Source organism: Triturus cristatus, chromosome 10 (genome assembly GCF_964204655.1).
Source record: "Triturus cristatus chromosome 10, aTriCri1.1, whole genome shotgun sequence".
NCBI lineage: Eukaryota > Metazoa > Chordata > Amphibia > Caudata > Salamandridae > Triturus > Triturus cristatus.
In genome coordinates, this window is record NC_140593.1 from 1067670510 (window position 1) to 1067691626 (window position 21117).

The 21117-nt window shown below is 44.1% G+C and overlaps 1 protein-coding gene across 2 annotated transcripts in view; it reads left to right on the forward strand.

The window, feature by feature from the left end:
- Window positions 1-13703, forward strand: part of IQCE (IQ motif containing E) — a 285773-nt gene extending 272070 nt beyond the window's left edge. For both annotated transcript variants that reach the window (XM_085629211.1, XM_085629212.1), the window contains 2 exons: window positions 7061-7180; window positions 12647-13703. In XM_085629211.1, the coding sequence (XP_085485337.1) occupies window positions 7061-7180; window positions 12647-12759 (233 nt within the window). In that variant the 3' untranslated portion in view covers window positions 12760-13703. The remainder of the gene's footprint in view (window positions 1-7060; window positions 7181-12646) is intronic.
- Window positions 13704-21117: the final 7414 nt, after the last annotated feature.

Below are 21117 nucleotides of genomic sequence, written 5' to 3' on the forward strand. Positions count from 1 at the left end.
TAAATAAAAACAACGCCGCAAGTGATGTTAAAATGATCCTAAAAACGTATTAAACAAAGCCAATAGCCAATGGCACGCTACACTGTATAATGCACAATGCTCCGTTCTGATAAGGGTTTACCTGACGCCAAGCGGGGTCGGGAGACACTGCCACTGTCCTCCCTTACCGCAAATGGCCGGTCCTCCTCGCCGCCTAAATAGCCCTGTGTGGATTGATGTAAGAGCGCTAACCGCTCGACAATTCCGGTTTTACTGGGCGTGTCTTGCTCTTGTCTGCCCGCCCTCCGCTCAACGGTATTGGCTACCGAGTCGGACCAGGGCGGGTAGACTGAAACACCGAGTCAAGACAGAAACCGGCCCCCGGAGCCCCACACAGTACAGAAGGAACAATAGGCTGTCTATAAGGTAATGTACAACACAGATGGAAATGTTGTAGCAGTGCGTGTAAATAAAAACAACGCCGCAAGTGATGTTAAAATGATCCTAAAAACGTATTAAACAAAGCCAATAGCCAATGGCACGCTACACTGTATAATGCACAATGCTCCGTTCTGATAAGGGTTTACCTGACGCCAAGCGGGGTCGGGAGACACTGCCACTGTCCTCCCTCACCGCAAATGGCCGGTCCTCCTCGCCGCCTAAATAGCCCTGTGTGGATTGATGTAAGAGCGCTAACCGCTCGACAATTCCGGTTTTACTGGGCGTGTCTTGCTCTTGTCTGCCCGCCCTCCGCTCAACGGTATTGGCTACCGAGTCGGACCAGGGCGGGTAGACTGAAACACCGAGTCAAGACAGAAACCGGCCCCCGGAGCCCCACACAGTACAGAAGGAACAATAGGCTGTCTATAAGGTAATGTACAACACAGATGGAAATGTTGTAGCAGTGCGTGTAAATAAAAACAACGCCGCAAGTGATGTTAAAATGATCCTAAAAACGTATTAAACAAAGCCAATAGCCAATGGCACGCTACACTGTATAATGCACAATGCTCCGTTCTGATAAGGGTTTACCTGACGCCAAGCGGGGTCGGGAGACACTGCCACTGTCCTCCCTTACCGCAAATGGCCGGTCCTCCTCGCCGCCTAAATAGCCCTGTGTGGATTGATGTAAGAGCGCTAACCGCTCGACAATTCCGGTTTTACTGGGCGTGTCTTGCTCTTGTCTGCCCGCCCTCCGCTCAACGGTATTGGCTACCGAGTCGGACCAGGGCGGGTAGACTGAAACACCGAGTCAAGACAGAAACCGGCCCCCGGAGCCCCACACAGTACAGAAGGAACAATAGGCTGTCTATAAGGTAATGTACAACACAGATGGAAATGTTGTAGCAGTGCGTGTAAATAAAAACAACGCCGCAAGTGATGTTAAAATGATCCTAAAAACGTATTAAACAAAGCCAATAGCCAATGGCACGCTACACTGTATAATGCACAATGCTCCGTTCTGATAAGGGTTTACCTGACGCCAAGCGGGGTCGGGAGACACTGCCACTGTCCTCCCTTACCGCCGACTTTTTAAAACTGTTTCAAAAGTCTTCCTACACCGCTTGCAAGCCACCGCTTTAGGGTGAAGGGCACTACTTTTCCATCTATGCAAAGCAGTTCATCTCCAGCAGCACATGCTGCAAACAGTAACTGGTTTGCAGCTGTAGATTCACACGCACCCTCCCATCTCACTGCCTCTGAGTTTACGGTACAGTGTTTGGAACATTTGAGTCCCATACCCATATTTGCATAACTCCAGTTTACATAGACTATCTTGCTTTGCTTTACTACACCCACTTACTCTCAATCGTTGGCAATCAGTACAATTTATGGTAGAGCCTGTGTTCTGGTGCCTTTTGGCTATCGGGGAAGAAATCACAAGTCACCTCAAAACCTCTGCTTACAACAAAAACTACTTGCAATGTCAACGTACAGTACCAGATGGCAGGAGTGTGAATAGCATTTGGCCTACAGCACTATTTGCAATAGTTGTATTAACCCTCATTCACAAAGCCTATGGCACACTGTCAGAATGATTGTTTGATCTCCTGAGTAATTCCAACAATGTTATTTAAATATAATCAGGGATGTCATTTAACACGTCATCAGTGAGGTCGTAATCGGTGCATGATGCGAGTGCAAAATATAGTTCGTTCACTAACAACTTGTGTATTTTGGTGGTCTAAGATGATTTTTTTAACATTAGCTTGTGAATAGTATCTGTTACCACACATGCGTAAATAATGTGTGGCTTAACAACGCAGTCAATACTTCGACTGTGTTGTTACCACGAGTTCCATTACAATGGCAAGTCAGTACAGCGACATGCTTTAGGGAAGCGCTGGAGTTTGGAATAGCTTAAATTACTATTCCATCTCCAGTCGGTGTATCAGTAGGGAAGGTGTTGGACTTAAGATCCAACACCAGCCCAACACAGTATTCCCTAAAGCAAGTCGTTGTAATGACTTGCTTTGTAATGGAACTTGTGGTAACGTTGCAGTCGCTGTACTGACTGCGTTGTAAAGGTACTATGTTGTAATGCCTGCGTTGCATTAGATGTTTCCCTTAGCTTGTGTGTCATTCCTGAACCTAACTATAACACCAACTTAACTCTTGGTTTTTCATTTAATTTCAGTTTTTTTTTTAAAACATATGTTAAGGCTGTAGTACCTAATTATTACTTTACTTCTACCTTTCATTTTGTCAAATGTGTGTGTGTGTGTGTATGTATATATGTATGTGTATATATATATATGTATGTATATATATATATATATATATATATATATATATATATATATATATATATATATATATATATATATTCAAAAAAGGCACGGAGCAGTCACAGGATATCTGTAGGATTTAATTTGAGCAAATGCATTTCGGCACACTGCCTTCTTCCGTACTCATTAATTGGCACAATGGATTACAAATGTAAATTGCATGGAGGATACTTTCCATGGAGAACACAAAAAAGTAACCCAACAAAAAAGGACTGTCATTTTGTAGTTCAGATACCAGTACTATTGGCCGCCATGCCAGTGTGTAAATCCACTGCTCCAAACCAAATGGATGACACTTCGTTTTTCATTATTTTGAAGTTCTTACAGTTTCAAATAAACACATGCAGCTCTTCTCTTGCATCGAGTAAAAAACAAAGATGCCTGTTGTACCTTGCATGTAGGCTGGCTCAATTCAGTTCTTTAAAAGATGACAGGTCACTGTTCTCCTACACAAAAGGTGCCATAAACCGGTCTTACTGTATATTAAATATATATATTAAAATGATGGAGCTGTTAGGCAACTGAGAATATGGGTAGGTCGAGTAAACAGATGTGGAAATGGGATGGTGTACTTATGCATACATCTCTCTTTATTTTTTCCCCTTTACAAATAAATGAATTATGCCACAAACGACTAAATATACATACCTTCCCTCACATTTTTTGATAAACTCGTTTCATGCCTGCATTAACATTTCAGTGCTCATTTACCTTAGTGTGCTTCTCAGGAAAAACATTAAATCCATCAGCTCTTATTCCAACAAAATGGAATTCAGCAGTGTCTCACTTGTGTCTTGAATATACATTTTTAGCGCTCTAGTTGTTCCTTAGATCTCTGTGGTGACACTGCAGTTGATTGCTACAAAGTTAACTGAAAGTCTGGTCCTTGAAGAATGTTTCACTCTGCATGTCAAAATGTAGGAAGACATTTGAGAAGTCCTAGAAAATGTCCTCGTTTTAGCTTTCTGGAGCACCGACCATAATTTCTTTGACAAAAAGAATTCCCTTATTTTGTTCTTTTACTGCAGTCTCCTCTGTCAGAAATGCCAAAAGTTTTTTCCATCAAGATGGCGTTCATGTGTGCCACACTTGGGTCATAAATACAGAATGTTAGCGCTCTAACTTGTCATCAGAACACTGTAGGAATCTGCAGTACAACGGTGGTGAATCAACTGACAGGCTGCTACTGTTGAGCGTACACATTTTACATAAACAGGGTCAGACAGTCTGTGTCACACACACGGCTGATTTACTACTGCATTTATTTTCTACATGAACTTTCAGCATCTAGATATTTTCTTCACTGTCCAAAACAGTGAGTGAAGGCATTGGGTGTCCTTATTTCGTTTGCAGCTGAAATTTTTAATCTGATAGAGACATCTAGCCGCAGATTCCTTAACTTAGAATATCCCCAGGCGTCAGACTGGATCTGGAAAATTTTCCGCAGCAGCACCTCTGCGCGTCGGGGGGCGGTGCCGCATGGGTCCGCCCTGACGTCGTCCACGGACGTGACGTCAGTTGAGCCATATATACCTCCCCCGGCACGCTGACGTCAGTTTTTTTCTTTTACCGCAGCCCAATGCGGATCGTGGAAAACCAGCGGTTCCTTGGCCTTTTGCTTTCCAGGGCCTGTCTATTTTCAAATAGCCTTGGCTTGTCGCTCTAGTTCCTTCTGTTTATTTCTGTAAAAAACAGGAGACAGCGTGTTGATAAAAGGAATGCTTGAATTAATCTCAGCCACTGCCTATGGCCCAAATCTCCCTTTTCACCCATTATGCCAAACTAGTTGGAGATCTGCCATTTTCAAATAATCTTTGATCCTGCTCCATTTTGAATCTCCAATCAAGGACTCCACATTAATTCCTTTATCCTTTCTAGAAGAGCATCCTCATCCTCCACAACTTCCAGGGTGGACTGGATACCCGAACCAGTCCTAAAATAAATGTTCAAGGGGGCTTGTTGGGTATTGGTGGCCCACACAGCTCTGAAAGTAGTGCCCTAGCCAGCAGCCCACCAGCAAAATGCCAGGGTAACAGAATGGATAGTACAACTCCTGCATTAGCTTAAGTCTTAGCAGTGGCTGCATTAGCAACTGGGCTAGAAATGGGCCCTGATGGCGTAGTCCAGACATTTTACAGTATTACAAGTTGCCAGGAGATAACGCTTGATCTGACAATATTAGATTTGCTGAAGCTATATAGTCTCTGTATAGCTCACAATACAAACTATTCCCTCTCCACATGACAAATAAGAATGTTTTGTTCCCCAGTATCTTGCACAAAAGACAAAATATCTCAGAAAAAAAGTATTTCTACACAAAACATGTTTCTTGACTGACCTTAAAATAGCTAAACTTGCTTCACTGCATGTATTTGGATATATATATGATCTACTTGAATTAATCATCACTCAGAGAACCACAGCTAGAGTACTCCTTAACTTCCAGACTATCAGTATTTTCCAAAAAAGGTCATGCTTGAATGCTCGTGGGAAAGACAAAAAAAAACCCTGATGCTGCTGAAGGAGAGGCGACGCTTGCTTCAGAGTCCTGGTCTTCGAGGAAAGGGTTGTCTTTACCATCTGAAAAGCATGGATTTTGTTGAAGCATTGACTGTTGAGTATTTCTGCAGTTCCTAATTGGCCCTTTCACTTACCCGAAATTGAGTGTGCATACAAGTGGTTTAGTTTGCAGTGTGCGCGCCAAGGAAAAGGGATCGCCTAACTCATTCTTAACCCTATTTGTGTCAAAAGAAACATTAGGGATAGCAAACTTGGTAGGCCATCCACATTTGTCCCCTTACACACTGCAGGGTATTTACACAGTGTAAGCAAAAGCCATTGTTTGCACATAGAGTCAAAATACTTCTCTGTAGACAACTATGTCTTATGAGCTGTCGCCCTCTGTTCTCAAACGTCACCCAGAAGCCTGCACAAAAAAAACACCTCATAAACATGAAAGTTATCTATTGAAAGAGTGCAAGCCTCCCTCACACAGCCGTTCTAACACACGAGGAAGCAGCTGTGCAAGCTTTAATAACAGAGCACGTGTACTTAAAAGTGGGTAGCAGGAGTGCAAGCTTTAATCACACAAAAGTGGTACTGAAATCTAGAAAGCATGAGGCAAGTGTTTTTCTTAAATCGCTGTTTAATCCTACAACGCCGGCCGTAGCAGTGCAAACTGTGTGTTGAGCAGTTCTGTTCAAGGTAATATCACCTTCTTGAGGTAAGTCTCCCACTTCTCCCAGGACTTTACTTGGCATCTTACCCATGCATAGCTTGATGCCTCCTACTAATTACTGCTGGTTGGGTGAAATATATAATATGGCCTCCCATTATGCATCAGATCAAGGGCCTTACCATAACATGTTGCATTTATTTCCTGACATTCCCATTGGAACTATTTTTGGGCCTGTGTCTGTTTTCCACCTAAAAGTCCTTAAGAAACTGTTACCAATTAAATCTAGTATTTTCTGTAAGTGTGAGAGCTGGAAGCCAGGTTGTTGTAAAATGGAGAGCACATTTTTTCTGTCTTTATCCCTCCTGCTCCTATGTACAACCTACCGCTGGAGTAACTTGGAGAAGGTGTTTGAGATCTGTTAGCCAGTCGAGAACAAATAGCCATGCCCCTGGGAAAAAGTAGAGCCTGCTTCCAGCCTTGTTCCCCTGCGTCCAGCCTCCCATTTGCATGTCAGACACTCATGAGTATTCCCTGTAAAACACAAATTAACCACTATACAGTGGAAACTGGTTTAAGGAGCTGGAAGCATGACAGTCGTAAAGTGATTAATCTGAAAGGCTGAGTTATCACCTCCAGTAGCTCTTAATCTCTAGGAGCTAAATCATGCTTCCTTTGTAGGATTTCAGTGATCCATTTACTCTTGCAGAATCCGAATCTTGCCAGACTGTTCAGCTCAAGAAGGACTCCCCCATAATAAGAATGGCATGCAGGATGGGAGTTTCCATTCCTGCTTCCCACTGTCACTAATATATTTCATACTGCAGCATTTCTTTTATCTTCCAATTCCCAATCATTTATGGAAAAAGTTCGACTACCAAATAATGTTGTGGGCCAAAATATAATTTCTGCTTCAACAGTTCTTATTAGAATCCAATCAAACTCAATAACATATGTTGAAGTTAAGCCACATATAATCCAAAATGAAATATGTAGAAGATTCGTTACGTTGTTAGCTTTTGTTTAGAGCCTGGAACTATTAATTATTTGTATTCTACTTTTTCAAGGTGGTTATTTATTTTTAGCTATAATATGTTTCATCTGTGATTAATTTCAGATAATGAAGATTCTGATGTCAGTGAGGAGCTAATAGAGGAACCTGTGTCTGAGGATGAGAAAGTCACAAATTGGAAGAATCCACAGGATCTCAAGTTTTCACAACAACAGAAATTACCAGGTACAAGATTATTAGATTTACTTCTGAAATTTATGGCGAAGGAAAGGCTTTCTTGTTTAGCTTTGGAGTAGGTTTCCAAAGCTCCTTGCCAGCCCAACCTCACTGGAAAAGAAGGTAATAACTTTGTTTTGTTGGGTAAGAGGGCAGAATCCCATCCTAACAACTTTATGGAAAGCAAACCAACATTCTCTAGTAATGAACAATTCTATTCTGTTCTATTTTTGGCATTTCTAAAGTGCATGGCTACCCAATAAAACATACACGTGTTCGGTTTGCGTTATTTACGTAGATCATAATTGCTGGAAATATACTCCTAACTTGACACCTTATAAATGATACTCCTTACAGATGGCTCATAATCAACTTCACAATCTTACACAGGATCTCAAATTTTCAACAGTACTCGTTACTGGTACGAGATGGCGCTGTTGTGGCCCTGGCTACCAATGTGCAAGATCTCATTTTTGTGCCATAAATGTGATGAAGCAGGTCCATGCATGCCTACCACCGGAGATGTTGTTTTTGGTTTTTCCTATTCTTGAATGGTGCCGTACCTAGAACTCACTGCATTTTTCGTTTATTATTTTTCAGAGGTTTTTGGTTGAGCTTTTATTTACCATATCCTGTCCAAACTACAAGGAAAGATCATTTACTTGGTGACCATATGCACTGTAAGGCATTTTAAAGAGTGAGGCCAAACATTTTCATCACACAAGTAGGTGCAGAGATGTAAATCAAAATCCAGCTCACCTGCCTGGAGCTGTTCTCTGTGTAGAAAGCACAAAATATCTTTGTCTCCTTCAAATGGTGAAGAACACAGTAAACATGAGAAATAGGCTAACAGTGCATTCAGATTATATCCCTCAGGTGCAGCTCACTTACTGCCCAATCCTTAGCCAGAGGTAGGTTTGCTTCCTCCTGGGGACCTACAAAATATATGTGGGATGCCCAAGAGGCCACGAGAGTTGTATTCAGTTTTTGTAGGGCAAAATACTCTGAAGGACCATGATTTGCCGCCCTTCCTTTTTGACTTCTACACTTGGCATGATGCCACTTGTGTCAGACATACTGAAGTCCAAGAAAACAATGATGTCAGCATCAGGGCCTTTTAGCACCATGCCATAAACACTGGGTTTGGTGCTTTTCCCAAGCCAGCGCTTCAACATCAGGTTGTCATAATCCTTCAGACAGGTAAGAATTGTAAAGCTGACTATCTATAGGCCGTAGAAATGCCTAATTTAGGAAAAATGAAATTAACTGAGCCATTGATCAGATTGTTAAACATCTGGGGGATCTGATTCGGATGCCTTAGGTTTGTCTGTGCCCTAAATGAGGATGACAGGAGTGAGTTACACATAATCGTCATCCTCAGAGCCAGAGTTGAACCTCTGGAACCTCCCCAACCAGCGTGGCTAGTTCCCTCTCCTCTTGTGCCGCCCTCAGAGCAGATTGCCGTACTGCTCCAGCCCAATTCTGCCTTTGGCACCCTTTCCGCCATATCCCAATTTCCCGTCTCTGACCCAGAGAATAAGGATCCATACCACCTGGGCCAAGTCATTGTCTTCAACTCTTGCGAGAGTTGTTCCCATTTCAGAGATCTGTAAGGCATCAATGCGGGTGTCCTGCACACGTTTGCCAAATACTACTATTTTGAATCAGAGGTGTGCAGTTAAGAGCGCTTTGCCAGACCTGTACAACAAGATTTTCTCATCGAAATATCCATCAGCTCTTCTCCAGGGAGGGTATTGCTTGGGAATCTGTTCAACAAGTGATGATCTTTCTGGTGGGTACTTAATCCACCTCCAGATTAGTCACAGATTTCACACGCCTCTTCTTCTGGGTGGATTGAGTACACAGGGACAGTGGTAATAGGATTCCAACTAGAGTTTTGCACTGATCCGTACTCTATCGATGTTGCTCCATATGTTCGCCTTGATGGCATTAAAATAACGTATGGAAATTGACGTTGCACCGGATGGCTTCGATTACATTACCAGTCATCACTTCCGGTGTTGACACCGAGCTACCCCCAGTTACTAGCCTCAAAGAGGTTTGAAGTTTTCCAGATCCAATCTGACGCCTGGGATTATTTAGTAGGTAAGGAAACTGTAGGGAGATAGTAAATCCACCGGAAAGATCAGTACTGAAGATGGTAACCTTTTCCTATGCACTCTGGCACGTTTCATGTGATTTAATGTGGTTCTGTGATGGCTTGCTTAGATGTCTTCAGATTTCAATAGAGACATCCAGAAAAAGGTTTGTCCACATGCCATATTAATGACAAACATTGGGTGAGGAGGAAGCAGATACCCGACTAGAGAGAAAGACTCTTGGTCTGGCTTCTCCAGCATGCCAGTTTCACCAACAGTTGTGCCATGGCTTCATTAGTAAAAATGGTAGGCCCAGACAGCAACATCCGCCCCCACAATGGGAAGTAAAGGAGCGAATAGAAGCTACCAGCAGCAGCCATCTTCTCTTCATCCACATCCACCACCCTAAAGAGTATGCATTAATTCAGATGTGCCAGAAGTGGGATGTGTGGCAACCTTCTTGCCAAAGCAGATCACCTTGGACTAATGAGTCCTTCCAATAAATTCGATGGATACTTCCTCCAATTTCAGAGAAAGCTACCATTCGATCCTCTGTCTTCCTGGCCCCTCACCTCACACAACCATTTAACTTTCTACAGATAGGTGTAATAGAGGAAGCCCATGACAGAAGAGAGTAAGTGGTGGTTCTCTATATTCTTCATGGCTGGATTTTGTCACTTTCCATATACTCATTCACCGTTGTGACAAGAAATTTGTATGATTATCATAGAAGGAGAGTATATGTATCTTCAGTTGAACAACTTCCTGTTGTTCATTACCAACTTGATGTGTACTTTCACAATGTATGATATATTATTGCACACAAATATAATACATATTTATGAGCTGATCAAGGATTGCAAACAAACAATGACTTATGTGGCTTGAGTCCTTGATAAACAAGTAAGCAAGGTCACAATAAAAGGAACTCCTAACAGACATAGAAGATAAAATACATGGCAATGGGACTTTACCATACATTTTGCTTTACTAAGGTGAGCAGATTCTGTTGCCCGGCCTGATGTGTCTGTTATGTTCTTACATTGAGTGGTATTTTGTCCAATTTTATAGTTTTGATGCAAAATTGTGCTAGTATGCTATGGCTAAGAAAATGTGTTATAAGGAGGTTCACAGGTGTATTGCGCAGTGAGGAGTGGGATGTTGATACCCGCCTATCCTTAACAGACGTTCATTCCACACCCCCCAAACTTCACCTTAAAACGAAGGCTCTGTCATAGTTTGAGAGATTGAGCAAAAGCTTTACTAGTTTCATTCACCCTACTCACTCTCACAGACACACAATGCTAAAAAAGAGAGAGAACCTACAGGAGACGAGCGGTGATTAGAAGTAGTGTAGTGGTATCTGTTTGAAACCATATATTTAATGAATACTCTTTCATTGACAGACTCTTCCTTATTGCCTTTCTCCTCTCCTTGTAAAGGTGTCCATAGGAGGGTCCTCTCAAGATATTAGTATTAATATATGAAGGTAAATTTTATATGCAACAATTCAGATTAATTGGTCCCAGACACCTTTTTTGCTTAGCGTTTACGCATAGCAGAATCTGTGGAAAACCAAAGGACGTAATATGGTTTTATGACACAAAAAATGTGGGCATGAACTCCTTGTCTTTGATGGCATTTAATATTCATCCTCCCATCACTTCCCTCACCCGATATTAATGTCACAACCGCCCATTACATTGAGTCGTTGAAGGAACTTCTTGATGACTTAGCACCTACAAAAAAGAAATGAAAAGAGTTAAGCCATCTCATTCATAGTTCAGAGAACTCTGTGAGGAAAACAGTCATTAAGAGTGCTGGAGGAAACATACAGCCTCTTACCATCTCTCTCCAACTTATACAGGATTAGGACTGTCAGGAGACTCTTCAGTGCCAAGGCTAATTTCATCAAATCACTAATAGAAACTGCTAATAATGGACTCGGGTGAGTCTTTTGAAGTCGTAAAATTGGCCAATAGCCCCCTCACTGTCCATTTTCCTGATGCAAAATATGAAGAATGTATTCATTCTTCAATTATAAAGTTAAATCCATTGAGCATTCGTTCTTATCTTTCCAGTTCTTGAATGGCCCTCATTGACAGTATGAAATCTGAGGACACATAACTGAAAGTCGAATCTGCTCAATTAACTTACAGAAAAGGTGAACTAATTATCTCCTAGATCATCTCCACATTTTAATTTTTTAATCCTACCCAGGAAACCCATGATTAAAGACTGTGAAAAGTATTCCTGAGTTAGTTTTATGTTTTCACCTTGATTGATTGTTTATATGTAGTTTACTACTGGATCCCAACATATTGGCTTGTTTTGTCCTCCCCTCCCTGTGCTCCATCCCAGGCATTGGTCTGCGTGAGGATGTTGTAGCAGCTCTGATGATGCATGACACTATTAGTGGGTGAGGTCAGTGTTAAACAAAGCTTGCATTTTCCCTGAGGGGGTGTGCTTCCTCACCAGCCCTCACCAGCCTCTTCCTATTTTTCCTCTTTTGGTGGGTACTTGAGTTCTATGATAAGGAGGATGGAAAAGGAGTAGTACCTCTCTCCCCTTTTTGATGTGTGATGAAAGAATTTGAAAACAAAGAACCCTTTATAGTTCAGTTGTACTGTCTGTGCGTATAGTATTTAAATCTTCCTCCCTCCTGCCCTACACACTACGGCTTCTCTGATCACATCCAAAGAAGGATCTTAAATGTCACATTGACAGGCACTTCCAAACGCTTCTATCACTGTTATCCTTCAGTCTACTTAATCATGCTCTAACCTATCTCTTGCTTCTCACTACCTGATGACCACGTTTGCCTGTCCCTTGCTTCACCTTCTTTTTCCAGCATGTCTTTTTGCCTGCCCTTCTTATTTAGTACAGCCGGGTTGTGTCTGTCTTTTGCTCTCATGGTTTCCCATCTGCCTCACTTAGGTACTTTGCTTATCTGTTTCCCTTTTCTTCAAGATGATGTTTTGTCGGCTTGCCTGTCATGTTCTTGTAGTCCAGTCTGCATTCACTGGTGGCTGCTACTCCCTTATGATTGTTTTAACCTGCCTATAATTCTGTTTTGCCTCGCACAATGCTTTAGTCGGTGTTACCTTCTCAATCTCTTCTGCTCTAATGGCCTTGGGGGGGCATATTCATGCTTTATAAAACTGCAAGGAAATAAACACCGCCCCTTATGCTGTAGCCGACTGTATTGTATCTTTGGGACCAAAACTAAATTGAAGGCCTGGTGACATGAAATCAATTTGCAGGTAAGAAACATTGTTGGTTTTTAATGGAAGATATGTAACTTTGAGTCGGTTAGATGGGATTCTTTCATAAGGCCAGTCAATAATTATAATATTTGCTTGTGGTTTTATTGTAGCTCAACAATATAATAAAGAACGGCCAAGAAGCTTCTCTCCCGCCTCAAATGATTTGGACTCTGATGACTCCGATGATATCATCATCTCCCCTTCTCTGCGTACCAAGAGATGAGACTTCATGTTCTAGCTGAGGCCAACTTTTCCTTCATTCATGAGCTATGATTAGTAACATTGAAACCAACTTGTGTATCCGTCTTAATTGAGTTTGTCGACTCCTTGTAGACGTATTGATTTTTTACATTTTCAGCGTGGGCCTTAATACCAAACAACCTTAATGATCTAGTGTAAGAAAAAAAATAGGGAGGGGCGAAGCACCTATTATAAAGTGCAGAAGAAAAGAGCCATTCCTAATGAGCCAGTGATTGGCTACAAACATTTATTACTTCAACACTGAGAAACTCCCTCGTCGAAATGTAGCACTTTGAAAGTGTCTGATCTAAAAAACGAAAAAAAAGACTCAAGAAAGAGGAAGAGAAAAAGGAACATCGAAAAAGAGGAGTGTAGTGGAAAAAAGTAGGGGCCAGGGGATTATTCCAGATAACGGAAAAGAAGGGAGAAAAAATATAACAGATTAGACAGGGGCACACAAACTGGGTAAATGAAAAGAACGGTGCAAAGAGAATCTGAAAAAATCATTTGGGGCGTTTACCATCTTTGAGGAAAAAAAGATGGCAAAACGGTCAGAGAAAACGCAGGAAACACCATATTTAAAAAAATAAAACATACACTTTTGGAATGGAACAAATTGTAGGAAAACCGAAGTAAAAACAGGAACAAGACAAATTTGACGTAAAAACTTTGAATGCATGAGGTACATTCGTACAGCACACAGCCCTCCCTCTGCCTTTTACTGTGGGATATCCCACTATAAGCAATGATAAATACATTTAGAATGACTGAAACTCAAAAGGAATGTTTGCCCGTGGAAGTTTGCATTCTCATAGCTGCTGCTTTTACCTTGATTCTGGAGTGTAATATGGATATTAAGTTGCAACGGACTGGGATTGCGTAGTTGACGCGTCTGGCATATTCAATAAAAGAGTTTTTGTGAAGCGCGATTTGTCTCCACGGAGGGTCTCCAGGCACTAAGTCTTAACGTCCTTGGTCAAAGAGCCATGTCTTGAGCTTCTTCCTGAATTCTTCAAGTGAGGGACAGGGGCGTAGGTGAAGGGTGAGGTCGTTCCAGGACTTGGCGGCAAGGTAAGGGATGGAAAGACCTCTGCAGGGGTTCTGGCTGATGCGGGGGTGTGGGCCAGGGTGATGGAAGTGGAGTGGAGTTCCCTGGTGGGTCAGTGGAACGTCTGGCGGTGGTTGATGTAGGCGGGCCTTATTGGCACGAATCAGGAGCTTGAAGAGACATCTTTTCTGTATGGGAAGAGTACTGTAAAATCATGAAACTATCAAATGTTTATTTCTTATTCCAAAGAACTAGACCATTTGCTGAATTTTACTGCCGATGTAGACAAGATATTGAATTGTCAAAAGAAATGGAGAATGTGTTGGTAATTTTATTGGTATCCATCAAACTTCCATTTAATACCTTCACCCAGTTTGTGTCATGGAGGGCATGAGTTAGAGAGATGCCATCTCTAGGTCACCTTTTTGTAGACTTCCTTCCTCAAGGCCCCCACCTTGAGGCAAGAGTGTCCGTTTTGAGAACTGTGATTAATCTATTTCAGGTTTTAAGTACTGAGGGTCAAATCTATTTTTTTCATCTGGTGATAATTTGAAACTACTAAAGTCACAATGAATGGACATTGTTTAAGTAATGCTTTGTTACTGCTGGGAATTGCCATGAAAACTATTTCTTTACATCATGTTTTTTAACTTGATCACCCCGCATGTTGTTACAATGCAGTCGTTACAATGACTGCGTTGTAACAACGCATACCATTACCCCACAAGTTGTAACAACGACTTGCGGAAGGGGGCGCTGAATGTTCGAATAGTATAATGTTCGAGGCATATGAGCTGCAGATTACACACTTTTGCATAGATCGCCATCTGGTGTTGGGCCCGGATGTTTGCAGTTTGTTTTTCCTCTTGGAAAGTCTTTGGAAGTCACGAGGTCAGTGACTCCTCCCTTGGTTCGTATTGCGCATGGGCTTCGGCTCCATCCTCAGATTGTTTTTTTCCGCCATCGGACTCAGATGTAATACTTCACGCTCCGGTTCCGAACATTCCAGTTCGACGATCGAAGCGGAATCCTCGCTCTCCGCGGTATTGTTTAGACACTTATCTCCTCAATCACCTTCTTCTTCGACGCACCTTCGATTCCAGTCATCGACGGCGGCCTTCGGGCCTATCCAGGCTCCGGTCCCGGCTGATGGAAAGAACTCCATTCAAGAAGTGCCCTCGATGTGGGTCCTAATTCCCCCACACCGATCTTCATGAGGTGTGCAACCTCTGCCTCTCCCCTGAACACGAGGCTTGAGACTGTCCCGCCTGCAAGTCTTTTAGATCCAAAAAGACTATTCGAGATCGAAGGGCCAGACGAAAAATGGCGCACTCCTCGACCTCCGTTCCAGTCAACATCTTCGGGGACGACGTCGAAGCTCCGTGACACCAGCACACCGAAGAGGACCTCGTCAGTGCTTCCGAAGCCGACAACTCGGATGTGGAGGGTCGTGAGTAAAATACCCCCTCCCACACCCGCGCCGTCACCCAAAAAGGCTTCGGTCACGCCTTCGCCTTCGGGCCTAGGCAAGACCAAAGACACTGCTTCCAACACATATATATAGAATAGGCTTATTGAAAAAAAAAAAATTTCATTGCCTGAAGGGTGGAGAGGTTTCTGGGTTAGAGTAACGCCTCCCTATTGAAACAATTGCACTAAAGTTTTACTCTAACTGGCCATCCAGTGGTCGGTATCAAAGCACGTTAGTGTGATGATATGCAATTTCTAGTGAGGTAGAATATAACTTCACCAAAAGGTGAGCAAGGAAACAATTCCTTTTGATTTAGGTACCCTCACACACCCTAGTGGCACTAGGGTCCTAGGACCATAATACTCCTATTAAGACCCTATTTTTAAGTTATTTTATATAACCCAGACAGACCCAATAATAAAGGGATACTGGGGATCTGCCTGAGGTTTTTTATTTCTAGCCCCCCCTGGTCTATAAATATCTTCAAAGAGCTCCCAACATTGTGGTCGAGCCCACCCCGACTTTTAGGCGTCGGGGTGACCCGATGATGAAGCATGACACCACTAGGGTGTGTGAGGGTACCTAAATCAAAAGGAATTGTTTCCTTGCTCACCTTTTGGTGAAGTTATATTCTCCCTCACTAGACATTGCATATCATCACACTAACGTGCTTTGATACCGACCACTGGATGGCCAGTTAGAGTAAAACTTTTGTGCAACTGCTTCCAACACCCCACCTTCGGGCCCGGTGACGAAGCCAAGTAAGCCTTCCGGCGGCTCGGGCTCGAGCCAACCTGCCAGCGGTGTCGAGAAACACCCTTCGGCACCGAAGAAAAGATCGGCCTCTACCTCGACACCGAGCTCCACACCAAAGCCCTCGGTGTCGAAACCCAGCCTCTCGGTGCCGACCAAACATCATTAGCTCCCTCGGCACGACACTCCCGCGCCGAAGCCTGTCTCGGCACCGAACAAAAAATCGGAGGTTCCCAAAAAGCACGGCACAGACAAGCCTAAGAAGCCGTCGGCCCCGAAAATGTCGGCGCCGACCGAACAACCAGTGTCGCTAGAACTTTTTACACCGAATCCTTTGCAAAAGACACTTACCAAGGATCCAAAAACTGCACATTTGGCACTGTCTTCTAAAAAGAGACATATGGACAAACCAGCTCCACCTCCACCTCCAAAGAGGAAGGACTGTGCTACCTCCCCTTTCAGAGTGCCTTCCCCGCCTCCTCCACCTCCTCCACCCTCTCCACCTCCACCCCCTCCACCCCTGCCTCATCGCTCTCCGACCCCGTCTCCAGACCATGATGATCAGGGGGACCCATACTACGACCCAGCAGATGTGCCACAAGACCCCACCCCTACAGGGTCCCCAGACCCCTGGGATGATTATTATAATCCAGACATTCCAAATGTCCCACAAGATGACCTCTATCCATCCAGGCCATCGCCACCAGAAGACTCACTAGGTTTTCACCACCTACTTCAGAGGGCGGCACATTATCACGGGGTAGAGCTACACACTGACCCAGTAGAGGAAGATTTCCTCCTAGACACCTTTGATACTGCACATAGGTCTACTGCTATATTACCTATGCTCAAAGGGGTAATAAAACATGCGCCAGAGGTTTTTAAAGACCCAGTCAGGGCTAGGGTCCTAAACCCACGCACAAAAAAAAAGTATAAAGCTGCCCCTACAGATCCTGCCTACATCAAAGGGCCAGCGCCACTGGATTCCCTAGTGGTATCCACCGGAAGAAAAAGATCAAATTCCCAGGCGTCGGGTGAAGCACCACCACCTGACAAAGAATCAAAGCTCCTGGACACGTCAGGAAAACGCACTGCGTCACAGGCAGCTAACATATGGCGTATCGCCAACACTCAAGCGCTATTGGCCAGATACGACAGAGCGCATTATGATGAACTAGAAACCATCATGCACCATCTTCCACAAAAATATAAAAATAGGGCCAATTAATTAATCCAAGAGGGTAAGACCATAACTAATACCTCTATACGCTGTGCCTTAGACGCAGCAGACACAGCTTCCAGGGCCATTAACACCAGTGTCCTACTCCGTCGACACGCTTGGCTGAGAGTGTCAGGCTTGAAACCCGAGGTACAAGCCTCCATATTAAACCATCCGTTCGATCAGGAACATTTATTCGGTCCAAAGATAGATGAAGCCCTCGAGAAGATGAAAAAAGATACAGATACGGCGAAATCTATGGGAGCCCTACAGTCACACCCTCCTAGACGCTCCTTTCGCCGCTCTTCCTTTCGGGGCACGGGCAGAGGCTACTCCTCAGATAGCGCGTCCACGTCCTACAAACCCCCTCCTCAGTCCACCTTCACAAAAGGTTATCAAAGAGGCGGCTATAGAGGCAATAACAATAAAGGCAGAGGCAAAACAAATACCGCCCGCTCTGCCACACCGCCTACCCAATGACTTTCCCCTGCTCCCCCCAGACCATCCCACTCCGGTCGAGGGCAGACTACAACATTTCCTTCACGTCTGGGAGTCCATCACATCAGACAAGTGGGTGACCCAAATTATTCGTTCAGGGTACTGCCTGGAACTCACATCTACCCCCCCAACATTCCACCCAGGCAACGCCCAATGTCACAAGAACATTCCACGTTACTAAAACAGGAGGTGATCTCCCTCCTACAAAAACACGCAATAGAACAGGTCCCCCACGATCAGCAAAATGCAGGGGTCTACTCCCTATATTTTCTGATACCAAAAAAAAAACGAGACTCTACGACCTATCTTAGATCTCCGGAATCTAAACACATACATACATTCGGACCATTTTCACATGGTAACACTTCAGCAGGTACTTCCGCTCCTCTCCCAGAACGACTTTCTCACCACACTAGACTTGAAAGACGAGTACTTTCACATTCCGGTACACCATGCCCACAGAAAGTACCTCAGATTCGTAGTGGACGGGCAACACTACCAGTTCAAGGTGCTCCCATTCGGGGTCACAACAGCACCACGGGTATTTACCAAGTGCCTAGCGGTAGTGGCGGCACACCTCAGAAGACAGCACATTCACGTCTTCCCGTATCTGGACGACTGGCTGATAAAAGCCGCGTCCTACAACCAATGTGTACACCACACCGCCACTACAATCCAGCTACTTCACCAACTAGGCTTCACGGTGAACCACCAAAAGTCCCAGCTAACACCATCCCACATAAAGCAATACCTCGGTGCCACCATAGACACCTCAAAAGCCATTGCCTACCCCAATCTGGCAAGGATCGCAAGCATTCAGGCTTTGCGTCAAAAATTCATACTTCAACACTCCCTCCCAGCAAGAGTGTTTATGCAACTGATAGGGATGATGGCCTCTTGCATTTTTATAGTGCCTCATGCAAGACTCCAGATGCGTCCACTCCAAGAGTGCTTAGCGCGCCAATGGACCCAGGCCCAGGGGCAACTGACAGATCTGGTGTTGGTAGACGGCCGCACCCATCGCTCTCTGCAGTGGTGGAACACCACAAATCTTTCCAGAGGTCGACCGTTCATGGACCCGGTTCCACAAATAATCCTGACAACAGACGCAACGCTCTCCGGCTGGGGAGCTCATCTACTACACCTCACAATGCAGGGCACATGGACGCCGCAACAAAAGTTACTCCACATCAATCATCTGGAGTTACTAGCAATCTTTCTAGCCCTAAAATCCTTTCACACACAGATTTTAGGCAAGGCAGTCCTTATCCGCACAGACAACATGACCGCCATGTACTACATCCAAAAACAAGGCGGCACACACTCTCCACAGCTCTCTCAACTAGCACAGAGCATATGGAGATGGGCAATTCCACACAAAATCTTTCTCCTAGCCCAGCATGTCTCAGGAGTCCAGAACACCATGGCAGATCTGCTCAGCAGACAGACGCAGCAGATCCACGAGTGGGAACTTCACACGCAGGTTCTTCACTCGTTCTTTCAGATATGGGGGGAATCGCCGCCAGATACCCACACCCATTGTCCAAAGGCAATGCGATATGGATGAACTGGTCAGGCAAATTTGCATACGCCTTTCCACCTCTCCCACTAATTCCATTAGTGGTGCGAAAGCTACAACAGCACTCCCTCACACTCATTCTAGTAGCTCCAACATGGGCCAGACAACCATGGTAGACACGCTGCTGGAACTCTCAGTAGTGCCACACCAAAAATTACACCTCTCACCATACCTCCTAACCCAGAACCATGGAGAGATCAGACACCCGGACCCAGCTCAGGTCAACCTTGCGATCTGGCTCCTGAAATCCTAGAATTCGGATACCTTAACCTTCCCCCCCGACTGTATGAATGTTATCAGAGAAGCTAGACGTCCTACCACTAGAGCCTGCTACGCTGCCAAGTGGAAAAGATTTGTTGTTTATTGCCATAACAACACAATCAACCCTCTAGACGCATCCATACAGCACATCATATGCTACTTACTACACCTACAAAGATGTAACCTAGCACATACATCCATTCGGCTACACCTCGCAGCAATTGCCGCTTACTTACAAAACAGACAGCACCTATCACTTTTCAGAGTGCCTGTCATTAAAGCCTTCATGGAAGGCCTAAAACAAATAATTCCCCCCAGAGTGCCACCCTCACCTGTGTGGAACTTAAATATAGTGCTCACAAGGCTAATGGGACCGCCTTTTGAACCCTTGCATAAATGCGAACTGCAATTCCTCACATGGAAAACAGCTTTCCTTGTAGCCATCACCTCCCTTATAAGGGGCAGTGAGATACAAGCACTTACTATAGAAGAACCTTTTCTCCAAATGCACCCGAACAAGGTTGTCCTACGTACCAACCCAAAATTCCTACCCAAAGTCATCTCACCCTTTCATCTAAACCAATCGGTAGAATTACCGGTTTTTTTCTCGCAACCTCAAACTGTTGCAGAAAGGGCTTACACACACTGGATGTTAAAAGGGCCTTGCTTTACTATATCGAGAGAACACAACCTTTCAGGAAGACAAAGCAACTGTTTGTATCTTTCTCTCCACCTCATAAAGGCAACCCCATTTCTAAATCAGGGATGGCTAGGTGGATTGTAAAATGCATACAGATTTGCTACCACAAAGCAAAACGCACGCTATCTGTTCCCCCTAAAGCCCACTCTACAAGAAAGATAGGGGCTTCTATGGCTTTTCTAGGGAACATCCCATTAGATGATATCTGCAAGGCAGCTACATGGTCAACACCGCACACTTTCACTAAACATTACTGTGTAGATGTTCAAACCAAGCAACAAGCTAGTGTGGGCCAGGCTGTACTAAAAACACTATTTCAAACCACTGCAACAGATACCGGTGGTCGCCGCTAAGGTTGGGAACTGCTATATAGTCTATGCAAAAGTGTGTAATCTGCAGCTCATATGCCTCGAACGGAATATGCTACTTACCAGTATGCATCTGTTCTTGGCATGTAGAGCTGCAGATCTACACACGCCCACCCGCCTCCCCGGCTACCTGTATCTGTTCCAGTCTATCTTATTTAGATACAACACACATGGGTTTCTTCACTGTTAATACTACACTCCATCTTTCCCTGTTGGCGAAAAACAATCTGAGGATGGAGCCGAAGCCCATGCGCAATACGAACCAAGGGAGGAGTCACCGACCTCATGACTTCCAAAGACTTTCCAAGAGGAAAAACAAACTGCAAACATCCGTGCCCAACACCAGATGGCGATCTATGCAAAAGTGTGTAGATCTGCAGCTCTACATGCCAAGAACAGATGCATACTGGTAAGTAGCATATTCCTTACTGTTCCAACTCAAGT